General features: G+C 36.8%; 1 protein-coding gene across 1 annotated transcript in view; it reads right to left on the bottom strand.

Moving 5' to 3' along the window:
* Positions 1–18,407, bottom strand: part of LOC114668428 (protein shisa-5-like) — a 106,939-nt gene extending 88,532 nt beyond the window's left edge. Inside the window, exons 1-2 of the mRNA XM_028824185.2 lie at positions 18,275–18,407; positions 2,269–2,387 (exon numbers count right to left, since the gene is read on the bottom strand). Coding sequence (XP_028680018.2) covers positions 2,269–2,387; positions 18,275–18,282 — 127 coding nt within the window. The 5' untranslated portion in view covers positions 18,283–18,407. The remainder of the gene's footprint in view (positions 1–2,268; positions 2,388–18,274) is intronic.
* Between the last annotated feature and the right edge of the window lie 223 nt (positions 18,408–18,630).

Here is an 18,630-nt window from a genome sequence, read left to right as displayed (position 1 = left end):
GAGTGGAATTTGAAATTTACATCAGTGATTCTTCATTAATTTGTGCAAAGCATGGTTTATTCCATCTGGAAATTGAGCAACACATACAGCTCTCAAGATTAAAACTATCTAAAATATATCATATCATTAGACATTTAGTGTGAACAATATCATGTTGCTCTGACCTTGCTTAGTCAATATGCTGGGAATATCCTAATTTACTATACTTTTGGACTAAATTATTTTGTCAGAAATACTGTCAAACTTATAATCATCCAAAATATCCTTACAGCAACTTATGTCATCTTTCTGACAGGTTTAGACTGACTAGCAGGATTTTTAGCAAGGTTTAAGATGAACAAATCTTAACTCTCTCTGTGACATTTGGGACTGACTGTATTTCTGATTGGACTGAATTTTTGTTTTTTGATGTAGTTTATAGCAATATGTGATTGATTTTTATCTTAACATTTATCTTGCATATTGTTGGACATTATTAAAACTACACTAAAAAAGAAAAAAAAAACTTTTTCTGAGGGTGAGGAAAGTGTAAAGATTAAGATGTTAATTGCTCAAAACCACAGTCTAAGACGGTAAATAACTTTGCAGTAGAGATTAAAAATTCTAAACCATACTAACTAGGTAAATATTAGATTTACGGAAAAACAGAGAAAACTCAAAGACATGGGAAGAAAAAGTAGACCAAAATATAAGCAGAGGACTCTCGAGTTGTAAGTTGTTAGTGCTATGTCAAAGATATGTTGTTAAAAACTATGAAATAATGAAAAGAAGGCTTTAATTCACTATTATTTTCCCAAGTGTTATCAAGATTTACTTTTTTTCCAAATACAGCATTGAAATGAGAATGCACTGTGAACAATTGTAGTAATTAAAATGCTTATGAATGACCAGCACTAAGAAATGTATGCAATTATTTAAATATTAAGACCTGTGTTTAACTCTTTTAGGGCGGATGTCGACTTTTGTCGACAGGAGGGGTTGAAGGCGAATGTCGACAAAAGTCGACATCCAGGGATAAAGGGCGACAATCAGCTGTTAATGGCGACAAATCTCACTGTCACGTCACAGGGCATTCCCTCTGTGCTTGGAGGAATGCTAGACTCGTTGACTCGGCAAATAAACATTGCGTGTGCGTGAGTTGCGAAATGTAAACAATGGCAAGATGGCACCGACATGTGAAAAGGCAGCGAAGCAAGTGCAGAAAAGAAAACACTTGGCAGACGTTGTTTTGCGCATTACCGCGGAGTCGGACTCTTGATTTTTCAGAATCGGACTTTATTGGCAGTGATCAGGAGATCGAGCAAGAGAGTTAGAAGCAGGCATCAGCTGATCAGACACCAGCTGATGCCACGCGAGCGGATCTGCTGCCAGTTGAGTGCCTTCGCGCAGCCGATGCATGTACAGCAAGGTTCGCATGGGATAAATACACATACATTGATCCGTTGAGAGCCGATATGGCTACCGGAGTTTACAAGACGGCATGGCTTGTTTTGGACACGACAGATCACCAGCTACTGTACTTCAGGCTGCTCTCTCCTGATGCTGCTTTTCAGCTACTGTCAGACGAGACAAACAGGTAGGCAGAGATTTTTTTTGAATCGCGGGCTGCCTTTGCATCGCATTCTCGTTATTCAAAGTGGAAACCCACAACGAAAGACGAGATGAAGCGCGCTGTGGCATTACAAATAGAGATGGGACAGAACTGGTGAGATAACTTCAGGGAGCATTGGTCCAAACGTGTTTTGTCCCCGGGTGGCTTAGGTACGTGCTGCTGCAAAGTTTTATTCACTTCTGTAATAAACAGAAGCAAATCCCATGGGGTGAGCCAGGCTATAATGCCATACATAAAGTTCATAAAGTTTCAGAAGATGAAAAGAGGTGACAATACGGTTTTCATGCAGGCAGAAAACTTGGTGGCAGTGGCATGGCACGATGGCAAATGGGTGACTTGTCTCTCTACAGTACACACTAACAATATATGTGAGAAAATGCAGCAACAGACAATTGAAAAATAGGCATCAAAACAACACATAGAGAATTCAGGCTCATACAACATGCAAGACAGTAACATTTGTCAAAAGTAAATATTGTTGATTTGATATGTTAAACAATTGCTTTGTGTTCTTTTTTAAAAAATATTAGTTTTTGGAAAAATATTCAGCCCTGGGAGAAAAGAAACAAAAAAAAAATTAGCCCTAAAAGAGTTAATACAACACTAAGACCAATTTTATTATGTTGTAAAATAAAAAAACAAAACTCTGAACTTACGTCTTGGCTCATTTCTGCATGCATTATAAAGACAACAGCAGGAACAAGTGCAGCATGCGACGATGACAATAATGAAGATCACAAAGGCTGACACTCCAAATGCAATGGGTGCACCAATGCTAAAATACAAAAATGGAGGTAACTGTTATTTGATGCGGACTTCTGTTCTGTGATGATGTACAGAAAGCTCAGATTTCGTAGTACCCATTCAGCACATTGTTTATGTACTCCTGAAAAATTCAATGACAATAGTTTACTCAGACTTTAACAAAAATACAAGTAGAAAATATTACCCGTTACAGTAAATTCAGGTTACTGATTTTAGTTTCTCTCAGTTAAATATTAGACTAAAATATTTACATATACAGGGTGGTCCAGATCTAATTATGCAGATCCAAATCATCTGGATGACTTTGATTTATGCAGGGACAACTCCAGTTCGGCGCAAAGACGATTCTTCATGTCATCAGTTTGCACACTTCTCAATGGGCTGGGATTTTTCGGGTGATTTTCCATGTAATAAACTTAAGTTATAGCGTAATGATAATTGCATAATTAGATCTGGACCACCCTATATAAAATGCTATGGTCTGTCCATCTTTCACACGATTACTTGTGAACTAATGAGACTAGAATCTTGATCTTAGTCCTATTCAAAAGTTTCTGACTTGTTTTGAAAATTGAAAAACTTTTAGGTAGCAGCAACCTTGGCAGAAGAAAAGTTTATTGCAATTAACACTAGAATTACCAAAGCCTACTTAAAAACTTGTAGATCCGTCCCACCTTAAATCGCTTCGCACCTCTCCATCAGCGTCTTTTGTCCTGTAAATGTGTCGATAAGCAGCAAGCAGCCTACTATCACATCCCCCCCACCGCCTCACAGTTTTCTCAGCTCAAGTCTGTTTACCTGCGTGTCAGTTGCTTAGAGTTGTATAGAGTGAGAAGTCAAGCAAAATGACACCTTTTATAAATATTATATGGGCATTTGGAACACATGCATTTCATGTGTGTACCGTGTCTACAACAATCTTTATAAACACATTGTTAAAACAGAAACGTTTTTCATGTTTTAGTAATAATTGACAAAATGTAGACATGACGTGTTTAATGTGTGAAGCCTGAAGTCCAAATATCAAATAAACACTTTTCACAAAAGGTACAAATGTAACAGAACAAGTGCGCTTCTATTCAAGAATATAACTGCAGAAAAAGAACCCGCGTTAGGGTGCAACATTCACACCCCTTTACAATTGCTTCAGTGGCGCAACGGTAACAACTGTTGATTGGTAATCCAAACTTCATGGGTTTGACCCCGGATGACTCCGTTTTGAGAAGTGAACTTCTCTTATTCTTACTATCTTAGAGTTAAAACATACATTTGATTTGAGTCTGTAACAGCCTGTGTAAATTTATGATACTTGTAAAGGTTAGCTTTGGCTTTTTTATTATTCAGTTTTATTCTCTCAGTTGCGTTCATATCCCCCCCTCCCCCCCAACTGACACTGCTGTTTTCACATAAAGACATGCTATAACAGAGGTGAACTCAGATGATGACGACAGTTCTACATGGGGAAAAGAATGCACGTCGCACTTTTGCCGTCGCTGTACTTTGTATATGTACATGGAAAGCTCTGCAGTCTCCTTGTGACTTTACGCTGTAGGAAGTAAGTAAATAAATCAGGATAAATAGATAAATAACATTCAATCTGGCTCTTATATACAAAGTATAGCGACGGCAGCTTCCACCTGCAGCTATAGACTCTTCAGTACACAAGTACAGTTTGCAAAAAATTATTTAAAAGAGCCTTCAGAATTCCAGAAAAGGCTGTTATGGACAGACAAGACAGATTAACAGGAATCACAGTGATGACAAGATCAAAATCTGGAGCCAAAAAGGAACTGCCCAAAATCCAAAGCATGACACCTCATCTGTTAAATATGGTGGTGTGGGTGTTATGACTTAAGCATGTATGGCTGCCACAGGTACTGGCACACTTATGTTCATTGATGATGTAACTGCTTGATGGATTCTGAGGTGCATAGAAATATCTGCTCAAGTTCCAGTAATGCATCCAAACTCATCAGACTGCGCTGCAACAAGATAATGATCCTGAGCACACTGCTAAGTCAAACACACACGTTTTTCAAAGCTAAGAAATGTAAAATTCATGAATGGCCAAGCGAGCCACCCAATTTAAATCCAACTGAGCATGCCTTCCATATGCTGAAGATAAAAATTTAAGGGGACAAGCCCTTGAAATAAGCAGGAGCTGAAGATGGCTGCATTACAAGTTTGGTAGAGCATCACCACTGAAGATATTCAGCACCTGGTGAGATCTATACATGCAAGGGATATGCAACAAAGCACTAAATATGACTGCTTTCATTTACATACCATTGCTATCTCCCAAACAGTATGGTCCCCTGAAATGTATGCAAATACCCTTAAGTGTACTTTAATTGTGTGTGAATTATTTGATTTGTAATTTTAAACTGTGGAGCAGAGGGGTAAATCAAGTAATATGTGTGTTTGTCCCAAACATTATGGAGATAGCAACAAACAATCGGATACCTTCAGATCTGTGTCTCATATAATCCTTCCAGTGTTCAAATTTTCATTTTTAATCAAAACTACAGCTAACTCACGACAGCAGAAGTAACCAGACAAAATTTCTTTATTTTTCAAACGACATTCAACTTTTATAATTCTCTAATACATGTTTTGAATGCCCATTATGTACACAAAAATGTCATGTGTTTTTTTAGGAAATTCAAAAGCAGCTGTTAAAGTAAAGAAAACAGCAATCCAAGACCCACCACCCTGATTTAATTTACTGGTGAACTGTAGTGTTGTATATTTATTTACAAAGGAAAGTTATGACCATATTACTGCATTCTGACTAGATTTTCAATCTTAGTAGCACAGTCTTTAATTACAGGGTATAAAACCAAATTCACTGAACCATTGCTGTGCAATTCTAATTATAAAATATTCAGTACTACCTTGTTCATCACTCAAAAAAATCTCTAAAGAGGAAGACCCCTACATTCGAACTGATGAAAAATGCAAAATTGTTAAGACTGGATGGCTAAAATCAGTGGAAAATCTCTTCACTGATAACTATATCACTTCACTCCAATTCCCTGATATTTTTTACCATCTCATAGTCTGCTGTAGATAAGATACAGAGGTCAATTAAACAATGTGGACTCTTTTTCATTAAAAAAAACATTAAAATATCTTTATCCTTTACTGAATGAATACATTTAAGACACACTTCTATACAAATGAAGTCTGAATTTTGCATTTCTATTAATGATATTACATTTTAAATAATCAATATACATTATCTACAATGTGTTTAAATGAAGCTCACAAGAACTGATGAGCAAACCCTGCAAAATTCACTTCACCATGAATTTGGTTAAATCACAGAAATGCTTTGAAGTCAATGAGGAAGGAGGAACTGAACTAGTTTTGAATGGATTTACAATGGTGCTCTGGTATTTTAATTGTCCCTGAGGACAAGAAGTATCAGCTAACTATGCCAGACTGATTATTGTGGCCAAAAATGTGACTTGAGCTTAGGGGTGTGCGATATTCGCAAAAAAATTAAATCTCAATATTTTCTGAGACTTTGGCAATAACAATAATAATAACGATAATAAAGAATATTTTGCATTCTTTAAAAACATGTTTGTAAAAGCCTTATTGATCTGGCTTGGTGTTGATAATAGGATACTAATTGTAGCTTACTAATGAGATTAATGTAAACCACAGTTAAGAAAAACAGATCTTATTTATTTACTTAAAACTGAAGTAAAATAACACTAAAACAATAAAATCACCAAAGTATTACTGAGATCAAACAGTGTTAAGTATGAGTAAACCATTTCAAAGTGGTCTACAGGATTTACACAAAAAATGCACAACAAAACTATTATAATGACAGAATTTTAATCAGACACTTTCCCTTAATATAAACAAGATATGCATCCAAAGGGAATAAAATACTAGCAATAATTGAAATTCAGGGCATGAATATTACAGTCTGGATAAACATAAACTGCTCTTGCAGTAATGTGAATTGTGCAGCATACAAGCAAGAACAAAAATCTAACATACTGTGATATGTGTAAAAATTTAAAGTTGTGTCAAATACTGCACAGGAGAAAAAACTACAGCATTTGTAAATAAGTTCTGTCATATATTACACAAAGATATAAAAAGCCAAAAACCTATAACATTTTTAAACAAATTACTAACTTCAAGTTCTGTCCAATATTGCACAAAGATATCAGAAAAAATAAAACAACTGTAAAATTTTACTGAGGAAACTTCAAGTTGTGTGACAGAAACATCAGTCTGTCCGCAGTACCTGTATTCATAGCAGCATGGGTACATGTTACAACATTTCTTCTGTTACTGAAAGCCCTCTCAGAAGGGCAGCTTGAGGCAGGGATGTACAGGTAGTTTTTGCAAGTTGTCTCAAATTGGGGAAATATACAGTGCATCCAGAAAGTATTCACACAGCATCATTTTTTCCTCATTTTGTTATTTTACAGCCTTATTCCAAAATGGATTAAAGTCATTTTTTTTCCTCAGAATTCTACACACAACACCCCATTATGACAACGTAAAAAAAGTTTACTTGAGATTTTTGCAAATTTATTAAAAATAAAAAAATTGAGAAAGCACATGTACATAAGTATTCACAGCCTTTGCCATGAAGCTCAAAATTGAGCTCAGGTGCATCCTGTTTCCCCTAATCATCCTTGAGATGTTTCTGCAGCTTAATTGGAGTCCACCTGTGGTAAATTCAGTTGAAGGCACATGGCAGCCCGCCTGGAGTTTGCCAAAAGGCACCTGAAGGACTCTCAGACCATGAGAAAGAAAATTCTCTGGTCTGATGAGACAAAGATTGAACTCTTTGGTGTGAATGCCAGGCGTCACGTTTGGAGGAAACCAGGCACCGCTCATTACCAGGCCAATACCATCCCTACAGTGAAGCATGGTGGTGGCAGCATCATGCTGTGGGGATGTTTTTCAGGGCCTGGGAGACTAGTCAGGATAAAGGGAAAGATGACTGCAGCAATGTACAGAGACACCCTGGATGAAAACCTGCTCCAGAGCGCTCTTGACCTCAGACTGGGGCGACAGTTCATCTTTCAGCAGGACAACGACCCTAAGCACACAGCCAAGATATCAAAGGAGTGGCTTCAGGACAACTCTGTGAATGTCCTTGAGTGGCCCAGCCAGAGCCCAGACTTTAATCCGATTGAACATCTCTGGAGAGATCTAAAAATGGCTGTGCACCGACGCTTCCCATCCAACCTGATGGAGCTTGAGAGGTGTTGCAAAGAGGAATGGGCAAAACTGGTCAAGGATAGGTGTGCCAAGCTTGTGGCATCATATTCAAAAAGACTTGAGGCTGTAATTGCTGTCAAAGGCTGTGAATACAGTAATCCCTCGCTATATCGCGCTTCACCTTTCGCGGCTTTACTCTATCGCGGATTTTATATGTAAGCATATTTAAATATATATCGCAGATTTTTTGCTGCTTCGCGGATTTCTGCGGACAATGGGTCTTTTAATTTCTGGTACATGCTTCCTCAGTTGGTTTGCCCAGTTGATTTCATACAAGGGACGCTATTGGCAGATGGCTGAGAAGCTACCCAACTTACTTTTCTCTCTCTCTCTCTCTCTTGCTCTGACATTCTCTGCTCCTGACAGAGGGGGTGTGAGCAGGGGGGCTGTTCGCACACCTAGACGATATGGACGCTCGTCTAAAAATGCTGAGATTACCTTCACATTGCTCCCTTCTGTGCAGCTGCTTCGTGAAGCGACATGCTGCATGGTGCTTCGCATACTTAAAAGCTCGAAGGGCACGTATTGATTTTTGATTGTTTGTTTTTATCGGTCTCTCTCTCTCTCTCTGACATTCTCTGCTCCTGACGGAGGGGATGTGAGCTGCTGCCTTCATTGCAACTGCTTTATACGTCGGTGCTTCGCATACTTAAAAGCCAAACAGCCCTATTGATTTGTTTGCTTTTCTTTCTCTCTCTGACATTCTCTGCTCCTGACGCGCACTCCTTTGAAGAGGAAGATATGTTTGCATTCTTTTAATTGTGAGATGGAACTGTCATCTCTGTCTTGTCATGGAGCACAGTTTAAACTTTTGAAAAAGAGACAAATGTTTGCTTGCAGTGTTTGAATAAAGTTCCTGTCTCTCTACAACTTCCTGCGTTTCTGTGCAAATCTGTGGCCCAAGCATGACAATATAAAAATAACCATATAAACATATGGTTTCTACTTCGCGGATTTTCACCATTCGCGGGGGGTTCTGGAACGCAACCCCCGCGATCGAGGAGGGATTACTGTACATGCAACATTGTTAAATAAACTTACTAAATTAGATGAATAATTAGATATTCCCAAAATTATATATTATTCTAGGCCTGCCTTTAACTCTTTCATTCTGTTAATATGAAAAATCAGAGCATAAATATGTACGCAACTGATTAATTTTCTTCTGCCTCTGTGAAGCAGTTTGCTTTTTAACTCTCATTTTCAAATAAAAAATTAAATGTAGGTAATAAAAAGTTCTGGCATTACAAAAAATATGGAAAATGAGAAGAAATGTCAATTAATTCACAAACTGTACAAAATTGATGAAAGATCAAAACATGTATGAAATACAATTTGTGGAATTAAATGTAAGAATAAAGAAGTACATGCGTAGAGCAAATCAGAAAGGTACAGTATGTAAATTTCAAAATTTTAAATTTTAAAGAATATACTTAAAAATGATCTCTTACCAGAAAAAATATAAAACAATGATTTCTTTGATCATAATAAAATGTATTAAATTAGTTCAAACAACCACCGTAATTACCGATAATACAATTTCTTTCATTGACAAAATAACGTGTAACAATGAAATACCAACTGCTAGTGTTCATATGTAGCGAATTATACAATGTAAGTATTGAACACAAATACTAACACTAAGTTGCATAATTTCACCAATGCATTAATAACCTTTTGTGGAATTTCAGAACCAGAGCAATAAAGAAAATTTCACAAACACTATTAAATCACTAAAAGTACTGTATTTTAAGCAAAAAAAGAAAAAAGTAAGTTTCAAAAAACCACTGCTCAAAACAATTCTGGAACACAATTTGCCTTAAGAAAGACAGTAACAAATACCTAAATGTCGAAATATGATAATATGTTTCCCGTGACCCTGTGTTAGGATATAGCGGGTTGGAGAATGACTGACTGACTGACTAACAGATAAACCTGCTTCAACAATATCACAGAATTAACACATTGAAATGTTGTCAGTCAATCAAAATGGTGGGGCAAACTCTAGAAAATCCGTATTTCTGGGTTAAAAAGGTTGACACAAATTTGATGCCTATAAAAATGTCAATCCTACGAGGCAATAAACTTTTATTATACCAGATGTGTCACAATGATCCATATCAAACGTCAGAAGTATACTTCCATATACTAACTACAGTTAATTATTTTGTTAAGGGCATTGATGAGTGCCAATTTGCCAGACTTTTGTAAAGCACGTCACATAAAGCATACAAAATCTGGATTGTTCTCCACTCAACTTCCTTATACCTGTTCAGGTAAAACAGATACCACTTCCTGTTGTCCGATTAAAATGGAATTTGACAATTGTGTGTTTCTAACAAAATTTCAATCACTTATCTTTGTTTATAATGCAGGTTTATAACTACTTCTAATTCTTCTTCTTTATAACTACTACTTCTAATCTGATCAAATTGAAATTTCAAATCTGTTTTTTGTGGTCAGTAATATACCACTTCCAGTCACCTGATCAATGTCAAATTTTATCTCTAATGATAAGTAATGATCATACAAAATTTAAATTTTTTCTATAATGGAAATAATGCATATGTAATCCTTATATATAATTTGATAATATCCGTATGTATGGTGTTCGCGTCAATACCTCGACTCAATACAAGTTAGAAGCATGAGTAATGACGGCTGGGTATTAACAATAGTCACTGTTTAAATTTTAGCCGATCTCAGGTCTAAAATGAGTGACGATTGCAACGCAGCTACAACAGCAGCGGCCACAGAAAGGATGCGTAGGAAACGAAGTCACATGACTGACGAGAAATGTAGACTTGCTAATGTGACCAGACGTATACAACGTGCATAACAAACAGATGAGCAGTGTGCGGCTTCAAATGCTACTAATTCTGAAATAAATCGTGCAAATCGGACACAAAGGACAGATGAAGAACGTGCACTACAGAATGCTACTAACGCTGAAAGAAATTGTGCCAGTCGTGCACAAGCGACTGAAGAAGCTCGAGCAGCCGCAAATGCAGCACGGGTTGAAAGACATCGAGCAGCCCCTGCCTTGCGGCGTGAAAATGCTCAGCGGCACGGCATTACCATGTGCAATCACACAGATATTATTTGAGGACGAAGTTCCTGAGCATCACTCTGGTGCATTTGACAACCTGTGCAAACATTGCAACTCATTCAACTTCACCTGTGAGAACAAACAAGGTGGAGAATACAATTGCTACCATAAAGGTCGAGTTCGAATTAACCCTTACAGATACCCTGACAGGTTTAAGAACCTTTTGACATATTTAGACCCAAAGCAGCCCCATTTAAACAGGAAGCTCTTCATTACATCGGCTGAAAAGGTCTATTTTAGGAACAAATCAGTGCCATGATAACAAAATCATTTCAGGGACTTAAAAAAACAAATAATTCTTTGCAGAGAAAGTATTGATTTCACAAACGTAGAATTTGTAGCCCGATTCGATCGGGCTTCCAGTCGCTAGTATTTATATATCTATAATAATAAAAGGCAAAGCCCTCACTGACTGACTGACTGACTCACTCACTGACTGACTGACTGACTGACTCATCACTAATTCTCCAACTTCCCGTGTAGGTGGAAGGCGAAATTTGGCAGGCTCATTCCTTACAGCTTACTTACAAAAGTTAGGCAGGTTTCATTTCGAAATTCAAAGCGTAATGGTCATAACTGGAACCTCTTTTTTGTCCATATACTGTAATGGAAGGCAGCAAGATGGCTGTAGGAGACTGAGTTGCGTGTCGCGTCATCACGCCTCCCACGTAATCACGTGAACTGACTGTGAACTCAGTACGTAGAAAAGAAGGAGGAGCCCCAAAGAGCGCTGAAGAAAACACTCATTACACAATTGACAAGGCAGCGAAACAATAAGAAGCGAGTGAGTGACGCATACAAGCATCTTCATAAGACAAGAGGTATAAAAAAGCACGGTGTAAACCGTAAGTCTAAATTAACTTTATAGAAACGCTCCCGCTGCCGTTTGCAATACCATATTCGCGAGATACAAGTTTAATGAGAAGACACGAGGTATAAACTACAGTTTGCATCACTTTGTAACAGAGTTAAAATTGCTGTAGCGAGAAACTTTTAACTGCCGGGTCTTACCTAACATTAAATAAACCCGTGAACATCGCAACATCACACAAGAGAGCGGCTCACGTGAAGTGACTGAACGCAGCAGGAGTGATCACTTCCATGAATCAAACGTCTTCAAAAAACACATTACACAATTGATAAAGTAGGAAAAGAATATGAAACAAAGCACGGTATAAACCGTAACTTCAAATTAAGTTTATAGAAACGCTGCCGTTTGCAATACCATATTCGCCCCTGCGAAGCGCGGTGATTTTGCTATATATATTAAACTATTTCAACCATTGTATGATCTGCTTCTCGCAACTGAAAGAGGGAACCGTGGCAGAAGTTAGCCGACTTGCTCACCAACCACAAGCGTTACCTGGTAGGTAACCACCCATACAATCAGATTGTGAATCACACTACGAATGCCTGCAATGTAATTACCCCGATCTACATGCTGTCAAATGAACAAACCACATGCCGTAGCACAACGTTAGGGGCTTCGCCTCTACGTCCGAGGATCGATTCCAGTAAGGGAGTGCAGTGACTGTGTACTCCTAATGAGCCCACAATTACGGCGAAACACATGTCGCATACTATGCATCTTCAAAGCACGGTGTAAACAGTAAGTTTAAATTGAGTTTATAGAAACGCTCCCGCTGCCGTTTGCAATACCATATTAGATGACTTTGTAACAGAGTTAAAATTCCTGGAGCGATACATTTTTAACTGCTGGGTCATGTCGCGTGTTCTTGGGTAGGTACACCAAAAAATGTATACATTTATGCATGTAATGGGCAAACAAAAAATGTACTATACCCGAAAGCACTACAGTAGTACTCAATGTATCTTTACTTCTTAAATGTTAATGTTTTACTGTTTAATAATTTATACGCTTCTTATATGTTATTCAGATTCTTTTATCAAAATACCAGTAACAGCGCACTGCACGATAACGTGGAGTGAATATACTTGACATGACCATTCATAGTATTTATCCTCTTTCTCTGTACGTTTACCATTCGTTTGCTCAGAGGTTGATGAGCTTGCTGCTTAATGAGCAGCTCTTCACCCTAGCGTCCCGCTGCTTCTCTTCTTTCGTCGGCATCTTTTCCCGTTAAAACTGATTTTTTTTTAAAACTTACTATGTTTTCTTTAATTTTTCACTTAAGCTGGCACTTAAGTCTTCAATCTGCCTCAAGAATGATTAGCGGAGGTGGTAGACAATGAAAACGTCAGCCGTACGCATCCGCCACGCACGCACTGGTGCGCGCAGCTGTCAGTTGACTCTACAATAAAATAAAATAAAGATAAAAAGAGCAATAACTTGCAGCACCGCTATTCAATTACACTTGCCTAACGCCTCTCCTAAGGGGAAATACTGTGGGATCTGGGCATCCGTCAAAGCAGCAATCACAAGCCCGATTAGAAAGCGGGAAGCTGTGATTTGTCCTCTCCCTCCCATGTAACAATCGCAGCCCGTGTTGCAACGCACTATGTATGTATATGTATATATGTGTATGTGTGTGTATATGTATGTGTATATGTATGTGTATATGTATGTGTATATATATATATATATATATATATATATATATATATTTGTTCATATGTGTGGGAAAGCGAATAGTAGACGTGACGTAGTATATGTGTACCAAATTTCAAGTCAATAGGTGAAACGGTTTGCGAGCTACAGGTGATTTAAAATCCTGGACAGACAAACGAATAGCCACGGTAGCGTATTATAGAAGAACAAGTTACTGTTTAATAATTTATATTTATATGCAATGTGCTTCTTATATATTACTTCATATTCTCATATGATAATGATGTTAATGTTGTTTATATTGATTTCTATGTTATTGTAAGTGCCCTTTATTTGTGGAAAAATAAATTTGGCAATTAAACTTATTTTATACATACATTTTATTTTTTTCTCTTGCACTCAGTGAGCGAATCCACTGGGTAATCAGATATATATATATATATATATATATATATATATATATATATATATATATATAGATAGATATGTATGTATGTGTATATATATATATATAGATAGATAGATATATGTGTATGTATGTACATAGATATGTATGTATATGTATATATGTGTATATATATGTAGATATACAAATATGTATATGTATATATGTGTATATATATGTAGATATACAAATAAGTATATGTATATATGTGTATATATATGTAGATATACAAATATGTATATGTATATATGTGTCTGTATGTGTATATATATGTTGATATATGTATATATATATGTGGATGTGTATATGTATATATATATATGTATATATGTTTATGTATATATATGTTTACATAACCTCTTTAACACACTACTTCTCCGCTGCGAAGCGCGGGTATTTTGCTAGTTTATATATAAATATGTATGTAATATATCATTTCTGGCCATCCAATTAAGGTCAGGTGAAATTCTATATCTATGTGTTTTTTACCCTAACTACCAACAATATAAAGTTTCAATTATTTTTCTCTTCCCATAATGCAATTTCACATGAAAAACTACGATACACAATTTCAATTAACTGTTTATTCAAACCATGTACCAGTTTATTTGAGAAATTTTGAAATGTATTCAGGTAAAGTACCACTTCTAGTTGACACATGTTGCCCAAAAAAGGTGATAAAAAAGTAACATTTTGATATACCACACATATACCAAATTTCATTTATCTAACACAAAGCATTCTCAAGTTATCATTGTTCTGTACATACACACAGACACACATGCACACAGACATAATTGTAAAAATGGTCAAAACGTATTCAGGAGCACATGAAACATGGAGATTCATCAAAATCCTAAGGTCAAATTTTTTCACGATAAATATACTTTCTCTATACTATGTATACGATAAAGTAAAAAAGGTGCTTTGGAATCAAGGATCACAAAGTTTGTGAAATAATAAAAATAAAAGTTTGGACCCAATAGGCAAATATTTCTAACTGAAATAAAAATAATCCATTTTAACTAATTACGTAATTTGTCTGAACGGTTTAATAATTCGTTCAAACTGATTTTTCTTTTTTTTTGCCTGACACCTTAGGGGCTCCATACTACATCAATTTCACTTCACAGATGGTGAAACAAGTTAGCTGTCGACCTGTCTTTAATGGCAAACATTTTGCGACATAGTTTTTAGATTGCCATCTTTTAACTGTAGAATTGCAATTAAATCTAACGACATAGATTGCAAAACTGTTTATCCCCTGGTGCTGTTTGCTCACTCAGTTTTTGGCAGCTATGCCAACTTCAATTGTGGTGCTTTTGCAAAGTGAGTGACACACTCAATAATTTACTCTCACATCATTAAAACAACAATTAAGATATTACTGTAGATGATACATAAGGCATACTCTTACCTGAGCTATGAGGCACCAGTGCCAACCACTATGTCACTGTGCCTCAAACAACAAAAGATCCAGACAGAACAATAACCACAAACAAAATACAACAAAATGACACAAACCAGCAATAATTTTATATTATATATATATACACACACATACATACATACATTATATATATATATATATATATATATATATATAAATAAAATCATTGTGCTCACAGAGTTCCAGTATGGAGGCACATATTAGCTGTATTCTGGCAAAGGGTGCAACAGGACCACCTTTCTTGTTTCCCATCTCTGTGCAGAAGGTTCTACTTCCATGAGTAATAAATTGTTATTATTTCACAGGGTTGCAGATTTATCTTTCTGAGGTTGGGGGAGGGCTCCTTTAAGGCTTGCTTTGGGCCTAACTCTACCACATGGAAAATTATGCACGCAAATTAGCCATGCAGCACAGCACAGCACTGCACTGCACTGCCAGACACAGGTATCAGTATGATATATCCGGTGGCAGTACTCGTAATATTCTTATTATGGTCAACTATTGTTCCCCTCAAATGAAAATAATTTTTTTTTTGTACTGATTGGGTACTGACTTTACGCATGCCTGAAGCAGCTTGGCAATGATCTTCTAGTACACATGTATGAAAGTTCTGTGTGTGGCTGCTATAGCTCTGTGATGTCACACATGGTGTGCTGGGAATAAAAAAATGTTCATCTAAACTGGCTGGCAAATTTACGGGAAAATATTCGGCAAACGAAGTCACTGCTGAATACTACATATTTATTGCGAAAAATGCTTTGGTTAATTTCACTGATCAACATTACTCAAGAGAGAGGTCAAAAATTAAGAAATAATTTTCCCTTAGCACAAGTATCATATGTTCAGAATGTCAAGGACTGTTTCTCCAACTTAATATTTTAATGACTGTAAGAGTTGTAATGCCTGATAGATTTCAGTTTGACTCATCAATATGGTACTGAAAAAATTCAGAAAATTTTTTACTGTACATATGGACTAATGAACTATGTATTTCTGCTTAAACATTTATTTGTTAAATTGGCAATTTTCATTTATTGTTTATATAACATTATGCATGCTCTGAATAGGGTATATAGAAGACTGGGTGGTACAACAGGCCTGGTAATGGATGGGTAGGTAGGCTACCTTGTAATTCCTAAAACTATTACAAATGTTAAGATTTTTAGCTACCACACATGGCCTTTATACTGTACTAGAATCATCTACCACACACATTAGGGATGATTTTATTTACCTCTGTATTTAAAGTGAGTTTGTTGTTTCCTTACTTTTAACAAAAAAACAGATCTAATGGAGCTGTTGTTACAGGGATTCATGTGGCACACTGTCTTGTCACATTTTACTTGTATAGATTTGTCACTGTGACAAAAATATTTGAAGACCAATAAAATTAATTCTGTTCTGTTCACCTTGAGACAACGGATCTCTCCTTTTCATATCCAGGACCTCTCTTCTTACACACTGACCTCAGGATTGGACCCACTATGGCAACAACTTCACACCATAGTTTCACACATTGGAAAGCTTCCGATTGTGCTTTATTCCCTTTTCAGATAAGGACCAGAGTTGTCAGGTATGGAGAAATCCCTCCCATTTGTATGGGGGGAAAAAATTACATGGGGTGAGGGGGTTCTTAAAAATAAGGATTTTTTTATTATGTGACTTGCCTTCCTTAGACTGGAAAAGCATATTATGGTCAGCATCCCGGAATCACCTTTTCACTGTTATAGGTAACACTGGAATATGGTTTGTATTTATAGAAGACGTCAACCTGTAAGACATTTGTTTCTCAAACTAAAGACTCTGATGTCCTTATCATCTTATGCAGTTGTGCATCTGGGCCCTTACCTTCTGTTTCTATTCTGGTAAGATACAGTTTTTTCTGTTCTCTAAAGACACTAATAGACACAGTTGTATGAAATCTTCAGTTTCTTAATATGTCACATGGAATAACCATCATTCTGCATAAAACCAATAGACTGATATGTTTTTTGAGAAAGCTGCTTAGTTTTGGCCATTTTTGAACCCAGAACTGAACTTTATTAATGCCTGTACTTTACAACCCAAGTGAACAGAATAAAAGGTTTCAGCAGAGCTAATGCAATTACAGTGGTTTCTCTGAACATTTATGTATAACTAAACATAAGGTATGGGAGTTGACCATTAGGACACTGAAGGAATGGCTGCTGAAACTGGGCTCTACAGTCATATGTAAATAACTTAAACCTCGGTCATTTCGAGCAGTAATATCTATTAAAAACACTAGTAAATGTCCTGGCTATATTTTTAAACCAGTTTAATGTTATTCTTGACAAAAATGTATCAATTTTGGTCACAACCATGAAAATTTCTTGGTGTGTCCAGACTTTTGACTGGTAGTGTATTTTCCTGTGGCTTAACTTTTAGAATCTCAAAAATTAGTTGAAATGATCAGGACATCAAAATCTCTTAAGTACCCATATTAAATAGAGGATGATGTTGCATTAAAGGTTACAGATTACATCAAGCAAATCCAACAACGTATTAATTCCTTCTCATTCAAAGCATGAAGAACTTGTCATAACTGATATACCACTGACTTAAACTATAATAAATTACAACGGTTCACTAATCCATTTGGAATTTAAAATTAGCACCGAGTCAACTGAAAGTCTTCATCCAAAACATATGACAATCTGAACGTTTATAAAAGATAATAAATCTTACTAAAAAGACCTATTTTTCACTACGGAAGAACAACCGTCATTTATGAGTAGACCGCACGTTTGTACGACCAGGCGCTTTCCACATTAAGTTAACACAGAGCAGCAGACGCCTGTATACAGCTGGCTGAACAAATGCTCCACAGAAAAAGTTTTAACAATTGTTAAGAAAAAAATTGTGCCTATCAGCCGCTACGTCACCAGCATCACAGCTCTGTACACCTTTATCTGGTGGATAACCCCTAGGTGAAACGGAGATGTGTAGATCTCATTTGTGAATCCGCTCCCCTTAGCCTGCTTTTCTTACTTTAGATAAGGCGAATCCGGAATTGAAAAGCCTCGGTATTGTAAAATGAAAGAGCCCACCCCACATCCCTTTAATCCATTTGCTGAGATACTTACTCGACCATCGTGAAGATGAGACACGAGTCAATGCCCTGTGTCCTCTCCTCTCCGTCGACGTTCAGCTCCTCTACTTCCTGTTCTAGCCGCGTTGTCACGTGACATGGCTATTGCAAACACTCCGCTTTACTTAATCAGTTACCACCACAGCACCAGCAAAGGAGCCACAAACTGAAGTTACCAGTGTGCCTCAATAACACAGGAAGTCTCCGTAAACACAAGCAGCCAGACAAGCGTTTTTCAAACCGCACTGCTGTCTAGAAGCTTGTAGCTTATTGGCACTAACGGCGAGACTGCAACTTGTTATTAAGTATGTGTTTGCAGATTGAAGCATGTTGTGGTGCTTTGTAGGATGT

This window comes from Erpetoichthys calabaricus, chromosome 18 (assembly GCF_900747795.2).
Source record: "Erpetoichthys calabaricus chromosome 18, fErpCal1.3, whole genome shotgun sequence".
NCBI classification, from domain to species: domain Eukaryota; kingdom Metazoa; phylum Chordata; class Cladistia; order Polypteriformes; family Polypteridae; genus Erpetoichthys; species Erpetoichthys calabaricus.
Note: the sequence above shows the minus strand (reverse complement) of the source record. Positions and strands in the feature narration are given on the sequence as shown.